Below are 10,283 nucleotides of genomic sequence, written 5' to 3'. Positions count from 1 at the left end.
GAAAGCCTCCAAGAGAAAAGCTAAGGGAGGCATGAGAGTAGATGGCCAGCAGAGAAGGAGCTGGAGGTGTCTCTGAATTCAAGCTTTAGTGATTTCCCTGCCATGGCCCGAAATCACATCCCTAACAAAGTTTGTGCTATATACCCCTATAAGCCAGGAGCATTTGATAGACCACCTGGAGCAAGGGCCCCCTTCTGCACCTTCTCCAGCCTCTTGTGACACAAATAGACATAGGAGCTACAACCCCAAAACTCTTGCAACATTTTGTTATTTGAATTCCTTGTTACTCACCAAACACTTAATCAGGTATAAGCAGCTCTTCAAGTGCCTGGTCTCCTACCTTTCATTCCCCTACTTTTATCCATAGACAGTTTAGACGGTACAGTTGTCAAATGGGCTTGCTGAGATACAGACAGATCAGCAGCTCTGGGGACAAGCCACCCCTGCTCTCTTGCAGCCCTGGCAGACCACATACCACACCTCTGAAAGGGGTGGGAGGGAAGGAAATGAAGAAGAGCAACTCAGACGGTGTACCAAAGCTGCCTGCATTTTCAGTTTGTATGTTCATTTTCAGAGCTGCCCTCTAATTACAGTTTTAGGCTGTATATCATTGGGATTTTTATTTGACACAGCAACATGCTAGTGGAGCTAGTCCTACCACTTTGTTCACAAGTCCCTGTTTCTGCATGTGTGCAAACTTGACATTTGCTTTGTCTATTAATTGTAAGGACACAGAAGCCTTGGCTGTCTAAGAAATTTTTACTGGAGTTTAGAGAACATCAAGTAATCCCCAGAAGCCAGTAAAACGGCTTCCCCCCAAACTAGCCATTTCAGAGTCCAATTAAACTGGGTCCTGAATTCATCAAGTAAATGAACCCATTCCTAACATCCTCCATAAAACAAGGCATGCTGCAGAGGACAGCACTGCCCTTCCTCCAGAGCTTAAAAAAAAAAACCAAATAAACCCCCAAAATAGAACAAAGCATTTTTATTTCCCTAGAAAAAAATAATTTTGTATCATATAAACTATCATTTTTTCCTCTTTTAAGTTATCCTGTGCAGCACAAATATAAGCCTGCGTGTTCCTAACTTCCCGTGATTCCGTTGCTCTCTCCTGAGCTATTTTATTTATATGATTTGTTTTTAATCACATGAGCTGGCTACAATGCTCTGTTGACACAGCCATAATCATGTGAACAGCAATCATTTTCTACTGATTTTGGAGGCACAGCACCTTCACTTCAACCCTCTGAAGGTCCCTTCCATCACAACTCCATGGCTGTGGTCAAAGTCGGCACAGAAAACAGCAGGAAGACATTCTGCATGCTCCTATCATGGAAAAAAAAAAAAAAAAAAAACAAAAAAAAGAAAAAGAAAACTGATTGTCCAAGCAGAGGAATTAGGTTCTCCTCTGCACATTGCAATCCTGCATCACATTCATGACCCTTGGGAACCCATTGAGCCTCTGGGAATGGGAGAACCAGGCAGGTACATTCACTGGCCCCATCAGGAGAAGATATGTCTACCCATAGTTTTCAAAGTCTTTGCACGTTTTTGTTTCCACCCTATTTCTGACACCCACAAGTAGCCCAAACGACATTTACTGGGACTGACTCGCCAGCTCCATGTTGGTCTCCCAGCTGAACTGGAGGCAGTGGGTTTCCAGCCAGCAGCAGCCCCTTGCTCTGTAGCTGACAGGGTTCAAATGTGCATTGCTTGTACCAGGAAGCTGTGAAGAAGCACTTTGTAGAGGTTATGTTTCTCCAAGCTGAAGTTCCAGAGCTATTTCTTAGCCCAAGATTCAAAACCATTATGCTCCTCTTAAAGTATGCTAGGGTTCTCCAGAAGCAAGGGTAGACACATACAGAGAGGAAAGAATGACAGCACTCATCACCTCTTTCAAATCTGCTTGCTAAACTTCCTTCACGCTACCTCATATCACTGCCTTCCAGCATCACTCTAAATGATGGCTCCTCACCAAAATGGACATAAGAAGCTTCTCCAGCGGATTATGGGACTCAACCACCAACATAAATCAGCTAAGCAGCATGCCTAGTAAATGAGCTGTGCAGGGCAGCAAGACTAAAATCCACTCTAAACTAGAGTAGTTAAAAGACATCCTCCTCCGTAGTATGCTCTACCGTGTACTACGTGTATGTACATACATACATGCACACACATATATGTATACCTGGTATTATCTGTACCAGGTCCTCAGAAGGGTCCTTTTCCATTACCATTAATAGGAGTCTGGGCTAGAAAGTATCACCTCCTTTGAGAAACAACCAGCCCAGAGTAGGAGCATGGCACGGTTAAGAGGAGATCCACAGGTATGTTACTCTGGTCGTGTCCCAGGCTGTCCATGGTTTCCAACCTCCAGGAAACAAGTCTGTGCAATTTGAGATATCTATTGCAATAGGGTCAAACCCAGTATTTATATAAAACTCAAGCTACCAAAATGGGTCCCGGGACTCTCAAGTAAAGGGGATTGGTCTCTACTTGTAAAATATTTCTCATTCTGACTTAGAAAAGACCAGTCTTTATCAAAACTGACCATAAAATATATTCTGTCACTGCTAAAAAGGATATCACAAACACCCCCCCGAAAGCAGAGGGTTTTTTTCCCCACCTACAGATAGGTAATTTGCAATGTGAATGCAAACCCATGAGAGACTATGAAAGCAGAGCATTTCACAAAACACATGGGAGCAAAGTTCAGAGCCCGATTATGTACATGTTAATCTGATAAAAATAAAACCTGTGTCCTGTCAACAAACTTGGAGTGTCATTGCCGGATGTACAGACTGAGAGTTACACTGGCCACCCACTGCATATCAAAGGAAATATGCTCTGAACGGCACATGCTTCAGAAAGCTTTCAGCTTTAGTCAGGATTCTCTTTAAGGGATTCAGCACCTTCTCTTAAGAAAATGTACCTTAACGATGCCTGTAAGTCATTTAGGAAATAATAAAAATATCTTGCAGAGGAGGACCAGTGATATATGCATCACTGTTACAAAGATAGGATAAAGCCTAAGATGAAGTCAGCCTAATGATTAGGATAACTTTCAAACACCAAAAATATTAGAGAAATCAAGTACAAGAGGCTTCCCTGGAAACACCATGAAACTGCTTCCTGAAGCACCACAGGCAGGTTTTTTTTTAATCCAACTGAAAAAAAAAAACTCAGTACTTGCCTCAAATAGTTATTCTCACCTCCCTAAAATACCTTGCATAAACACAACATGACCAAGCGATGGTCTCGCTAACCTTACAAGACACGGAACCCTGCCACAGTCACTGACAACAACCACAGGCTAAATGGTACAAGTTTAAGCAGTTTGCAATAGCATATGAGTATAGACATCTCTCTACTGGAGCCCAACAGGTTGAGGGGAAAGAACGACAAGGTAATAAAAGTGGCACCCAGGGTTTTGCTGTGGGGAGCCCCACAGTGCACAACACCCATCCATCACCCACCCGCAGGAAGAGGCTCTGCTGTCCTCACTGCTTGCTCAGCACAGCCCCCCACCATTTGTTGCATTTGAATATCACAACAAGTACCTTTGAAATGGCAGAAAGCAAGGCCCATCCTCTCAGTCAAAGGGGAACCCGAGCCTTCACAGGCGGCCAGTCTTGGGGCTCTTCTGTGAATGGACATAAGACCCTTTTGAATGCTGCTCATTAGCGTTGTGGCTGGCATGAACTGTTCTTCTGTGCCCCAGCTGCCAAGTCTGCTGATAAATAAAAAAGGATAGGAAAAGCCTTATGGTTTTTGAAAGATACAACAGAAACTCAGCACTCAAGGCAGCAAACACAATTTGCAGTAACAAACAGATTCAAGTCCAATTCAAGTCCAAGTCCAGTGGTGATATTCAACCCGATTTTCCTCTTAAACATTTGCTTTTAACAGCAGAGAAATCAATAGCACTAAAGGCAACTAGGATCAAGCTGATGGGGAATGCTGCAAACTTCTTCAAACAGCCTTCTTCATTCACTTCATTTATCCTCTACAGCCCTCAGCATTTCCAGATCTAGGCATGCTCCCCTCCACCTCGGTTCTTCAAGCAGGACTAATTTTCATCAGAGACAAGGCAGGAGACTAATTACAGCACACATTTCATTTGTGAAGGGACCCCAGGGAGAGGAGGAGGGGGAAGATAGATCTTTGCTTGCTCTGCCACCTAAACAGTTTGTATTTGTTAGTGTAGAAATAAGTACGATGACAGCAAACTGATGCCTAAGGAGCAATTCACCCATTAACCTAACATCCACCACAGTTCACACCCACCACCATTTATATGCACCATTAATATTTATAAGGATGACACATCTCTTTGACAGGAACTGGTGCCTCTGACGACAACAGATGTTATACCATTTATGAAAGAAACTACTCAAGCATTTTCAATGGACCTTGTCCATGCTTATCATGTCTTTATCCCATGCTCTGATTATATTATCCACGGAGAGCCTGGGTGACCTACTGACTCAAGCCCAAGAACAGGGCTTGAAGAAGAACACCAGGAACAGCACACTTGCCTGTAAAGTCCTTAAAACTTTTCAGAGTTGCATTATGTCTCTGTGGATGTTGTTCTGGGAGCCAGAGACCTTTCAAATGCACCTGATAGCTCAACCAGAAGTGCATGAGGATTACGTGACGGACTCCCCCAACTCACGAGGATTTGCCACTTACCCTGGTCTCCAAAACACATGGCAAGCAGCTGAGGCTGCAGGATTGTCTCCCACAGTTGCCTTTGCCACTGTCACCACAGCTACATTAATGATCATACACGATCTACAAAGAATTAAAACCTGTTATTAAATGCTGCGATATACTGCTTTATGCATGGACTTGCAGGAAAACACATGCAGTGAGACACTAATCCCATTGTCTCCCCTAAAACCATGCTACTCCTCAGCTAAACTGTAATTTATATCATGTGTGGGAGCACCAGCCTCTGGCAGGACAGAGCTCCCTGCTCTAGAAAAGGTTAAACTCCCACTCTCCATGCAGGAGAAAGCAGTGCCCATACACCTCCCCATCAGCAGACAGCAGGATGGCTTTAACCTGGAAAGAACGATATGGCTAAGTGGATGGGTTTACCGAAATCTCCTTCAGGAACCACCATGCATGGACAAGCACTAAGGTATAAGACAAGGTATCTAAGGAGCATTTTCTGTTACTAGATTGCAGTTAACTTTTCCATTAAAACGCATGAGGTTATCATGAATTGCTTCACCTGACGTGACGGAGCTTGTTTAAAGTGGCACAAAAATATCACATGAGCCCTGTGGGCTAGAGCAGATCGCCTGCAGTGGCTTCTTCCTCCAGAATGGCAGCTCAAGTAATGCCCTGATATTTATGGCACATACATTTTTAATGTCCAGCACAAATAGCTCCAGCATTTGTCAGTTCATTTGACCTACAGCTTTTCAAAGAAAAGACAAAAAGGCATACTGCAGAGCAAGACCTAGCAATGTGTAAAATACCTTGCCATCAGCACCCACCAAGTCAGAACAGAAACTGGGTGTTATAGCCAAGGCTATAACTCTCTCCGGCCATTCTTGGCCAAGCTTTGCTAGTCACTGCTGGAGTCTCCTCTTCTTGTGCATCCAGACGTCCTCACCCTGTGCCTGTGGCTCCCTACTGCTCCAAACCATGCAGATCCGAGGCTTATGAGAAATCATTGCTGTTCAGCAGCCATCAGCATTTTATCACCCAAGTCCTTGCACATCTGAACCACAACTGAGGCAAATTTGGGAGCTCCTTCACTTCACATTTTCCTAGATTAACGCTGCAGCATCTCTAACCTATGTTAGCTGTGAAACACAAATGATACAAATAATTGCAGTACAGAAGCCTGACAGATTTGGGGGCTGTGTCTGCAACCACAACGGTGCAACGTTGCTTGTGTAAACCAGCAGAATTTACACCAGTGTAAAACGCACCATTTGAGCATCTCTGATTACATATGCTAGAAAAAGCTAAGCTTTCTCTGAAGACAAAACAAGCTCACAAACTGTTAGAGTCCATCTTTTACCATGTGGTCACATACATTCAGTGTGTTACCACACATTATATAAATGTATATTTGTGTGTATTCGTGTGTTTTATATGTTTCTGCTGACCTTACATGACTAGTTTTGGTTCAGGACAAAGATGGCTCCTTCAGAATCGTAACACCCTTTACTTTGCTGTAGTTTGTGCCCATACAATGGTCTTTTTTCTCTCCCATTTAGGCTAACTATGAATAAACTATACACAAAATACAGTTACAAGTGCCTTTACTTGCTTAAAGACCAAAATGTTATGTGCCTAGCCTAAACAGCATTTCTGCTTAGCCTGCATTAATGGCATCATTAAAAAGGATGAGCCAGTTTACATATCACGGAGCATTGGGTACATCAGAAATGGAAGGACAGATTTAGTCATCCAGCCCCAGGTACATCCCACTCTGCCCTGCCTGGTGCAATGAAACGTGTCACCTACAGAGCAAACTCTTTCCCAAAACCCAAGCATCATTGCTGTAAAATACCAGAAACGTAACAGAATAGCCTTTTTGAAAATAAAATCTCCTGTCCATTGTGATAGTAAAAGCAGACCAGTCTAAGCTTAGGTCTCCAGCCAAGACATCCCCTGTGCCTGCTTCATCTCTGACGCGTTCCCCTGCGATGGCCAAGAGAGATGGTGCTGAATATCTCTATCCCGGTTTGCTCTTTTATCAGACACGATTAGCATATTGCAGGCACGGATGTTTATACGGCACTTTGAAGATGAAACACAGCATTAAGTAATGGTGAGACTAAGAGCTAACCCGGCCTTTCTCAGCACATGTGCCATTACCTGCTGGACCACGTGGGACAAGTCAGACACCAACCTACACAGATCAATAAAAAGTAATAGAGCTCCCGGGGGTCCCTGTGCAGCTGTGGGCACACCAACTCACACTGCACCTCTCAGCAAGGAAAACTCCAGCACCCCCAGAACCAGAGGGTCTTACCTGGGGTTTTGATGGTAAAATGAACAAGGGTATGCCATCGCGGGAGGGGGTCCATGCTGTACACGTACAGGGCAGCAAGCATGGAGCTCCACACCAGTGATGTCGATTCAAGCGGGGGATGCGTCTCCCGTTTCCTTGGGCAGTAAAAATATGACATGCATTAGCAAGGCAAATAAAAGAAAGGAAACAAAGAAGCGGGAGCAAACACCTGTCGCTCTCCTCGGGGACGAGCCCTAATGCTTTTATTTGCCTCAGTCGGCTGGGGGAACTGCAGCTGCCAACTGTCATCAGCATCAAGTTACCCGCACAAAGCTGGCCTGCCCAGCTCTTTCAGCCACAGGAGGCGGAGGGCTGCCACATGCCCAGGGACTGCACCAAGCATTCAGGGCGCAGCTAACCCATGGCCACCAGGCAGGCCAGCAGCCCCCCCGGGCTGGGAAGGGGGTGCGCAGACCCAACTCGGCCAAATGGCAGAGAACGGCCGTGGAGCTAGCGCTGCACTGCTACAGGGACTGAAACGAGCATGTCCTCCCGGGCGGACACCCAAACACCACAGAGTCGCAAGAGGGCCCAACTTTAAAAGCCCCTCCATCCATTTGGATTGGGACAGGACAAAGGGACCAGGCCCATGGCCAGCTCTGCATGCTCAGACCCTGCTGGTTTCCAGCTCAGCGACGCATCAGGCTCTTTCGTGCCAAGGCTGTTGCTTGTGCCCGGCCGTCCCTGCCTGCAGCCGCAATCGCGTGTGCTGCCGGTGGCGAGGGGCGTCGATGGCCTCGAGTGCACTCTCCGGCTGATAACATCACCCCCCACACGCGTTTTCCAAGGCTTTGGACGGGTAGATGGCAAGGGCTGGGGGGTTTGGGGTGACCCATGTGCCCCAGCGCTTCGACGCTGCAGCAGGAGCTGCCGCGCGGCAGGCAGGGGACGCGGCCCACTGGGCCCCTCCAAGCCCCGTGGGACGCGGGGAGCCCCGGCCCGAGCGGCGGGGCCGTGCCCGCACCGGGCCCCGCTAACAATGCCGGCAGCGGCCGGCGGGCAGCGCGGCGGCCGGCGGCAACCACAGGCTGGCGGGTGCCCGCCCCGCCCCGGCGCAGACAAAGCGCCCGCCTGCCATTGGCCCGTTCGGCCAACGCTCCGGCGGCTGCTCGCGCGGCGCGGCCAATGGGCTCATTGACATGCAAATCGAAGGCTATAAGAATGGCGGCGCGGGGCGGGGAGTGGCGCGACGCGGAGTCGAGGCGGGGAGCACGGGTCCTGCTGCCCACCCGTGCCATGGCGCCCTCCTTCCGCCCCGGCAAGGGCCGCCCGCCGCGGGGGGACGGCGCCGATAGGAGGGTGAGCGACACCGGCTTGGGGGTCGGGGGGGCCGGGCGGGCGGCGGGCTGACGGAGGTGTTGTCCCCGCAGACGAGGAAGCCGCTGGTGGAGAAGAAGCGCCGGGCGCGGATCAACGAAAGCCTGCAGGAACTGCGGGCGCTGCTGGCCGACAGCGAGGTGAGGCGGCGGGGAGGGAGGGAGGATGGAGGCCGGTGCGGCGCGGCGGGGCCGCGCTGACGGCCGCGGCGCCCCGGCTCAGTTCCAGGCGAAGCTGGAGAACGCGGAGGTGCTGGAGCTGACGGTGCGGCGGGTGCAGGCCGTGCTGGAGCGCCGCGCCCTCGGTGAGTGCCGGCGGGGGGGGGGGGGGGTCCGGCGGGGTCCGGCCCGCGCCTCGCCGCGCCCGCGCCTCACCCCGCTCCCCTCTCTGTCTCCCGCGGCGCAGAGGGCGGGCGGCTGCACCGCGAGGCCAGCGAGCGCTTCGCCGCCGGCTACATCCAGTGCATGCACGAGGTGCACACCTTCGTCTCCAGCTGCCCCGGCATCGACGCCACCACGGCCGCCGAGCTGCTCAACCACCTGCTGGAGTCCATGCCCCTCAACGACGGCGGCTTCCCGGACTTGATTGCGGACGTTTTGGCAGATCCCAGCCTGGGCCCCTGGCCTGCCAGCGAGGCCCTGGCACCAGCGGCCGAGGGCGCCCTGGGCCTCGCTCTCCCCGCCTCGGCACCCTCGCCTTGCCCCAGTGAAGAGACCTGCTCTGACTCGGATGAGGCGGAGGCCGAGCCAGGCCAGACCTCCACCGACGGACTGGACGCTGCCCGGACGCAGGGCCTCCCTTCACCTAACTTACCCAAATCCATGTGGAGACCCTGGTAACAGGAGGGCGCAGGAGTCAACGCCTAGCTACCTAGTGGGGAGAGCAGCCAGGCCCACGCTCCCCTCTGAGCAGTGCGGGGGTCACCCACCCCTGTGTGCGGCTGGCATCACTGCCTTTTAGGACTGCATCAATGGCACTCTTATGCTGTCAGACGCTGACAGGCTAATAGCTAAATGTGTTAACATTTCATCCGTGTGTATGTGCGTGTGTGTGTGGCATTTTGTAACTTTAGGGGTTGTTTTTTATGAGGGGATGGGGGGAGGAGGGAGTTGGCTTTTAGTAGCAAAGCTCTTTGGTGGATATGCAGCAGTTATTTTATAACCCTGTCACTTTCTCTTGGCCCAATTAAGTGGCCAAAATATCACTACCTTTTAAGAAAAAGCCCTTCTGCATTTGAAATCATGACGGTTAATTCCATGAGAAGCTCAGATCAGTCTGCATGCACAGTTTTAAGTGTTCTAGTGGTAGCAAAGATCCCTGAAAGGGGTTGGTGTGGTTAGCATCTGTACTCTGTAGCAGCCTAGACTCTCACCTTCAGTGAAGGAAAACTAGAAACCTATTGGATTTAGATGAACATTTAAAAGATTGGTGGCAGGGTGCCTTTTAGAAATGGGTGTGTTTATGCACATTTTGCTTTTAGCATATCTGAGTTTATCATGACTTTATGTATATTAGGGTGTCAAATGTTTTTTATTTTTAAGCTTTAATAAAAAACACTGAATTCACAACTGATTGCATGTATTGTAGAGTGTGATACACTTCTAACTACTTTAAAAATACAGTTCCCTATTAAAAATACAGTTCCCTGTTGTTAACAAAAGTATGTATATGTTGTGGAAACAATGCTGGTAATTAAGCACTTAATTCTTGTACTAAGCATTGTTAGCTCAAGTATTGGAATTCAAATGTTTCTTTTGTTTAACACCCAAAGACACTTAAGTTATTACAGTGAGCAAGGTCATACTGGTCTAGGGTTGATCTGAGGCCACAGATTTCTGGGCTAGTTTATCTGGATGCCAGTCTCAAACCTACTCTACCTGATCTCCCATCTGAAGGTGTGCTCACACATCTGCAGTTCTAACTT

The 10,283-nt window shown here is 48.9% G+C and overlaps 1 protein-coding gene across 1 annotated transcript; it reads left to right on the top strand.

The window, feature by feature from the left end:
* The first annotated feature begins 8,181 nt into the window (after nucleotides 1–8,181).
* Nucleotides 8,182–9,931, top strand: LOC142059939 (transcription cofactor HES-6-like). Its single transcript, XM_075099308.1, has 4 exons — nucleotides 8,182–8,341; nucleotides 8,413–8,499; nucleotides 8,582–8,663; nucleotides 8,765–9,931. Exons 1-4 carry the CDS (start codon nucleotides 8,204–8,206, stop codon nucleotides 9,196–9,198), a joined length of 741 nt encoding a protein of 246 aa, XP_074955409.1. The 5' UTR covers nucleotides 8,182–8,203; the 3' UTR covers nucleotides 9,199–9,931.
* Nucleotides 9,932–10,283: the final 352 nt, after the last annotated feature.

The sequence above is a fragment of the Phalacrocorax aristotelis genome, chromosome 7 (assembly GCF_949628215.1).
Source record: "Phalacrocorax aristotelis chromosome 7, bGulAri2.1, whole genome shotgun sequence".
Taxonomy (NCBI): domain Eukaryota; kingdom Metazoa; phylum Chordata; class Aves; order Suliformes; family Phalacrocoracidae; genus Phalacrocorax; species Phalacrocorax aristotelis.
This window is presented reverse-complemented; position numbering and strand designations above follow the sequence as displayed.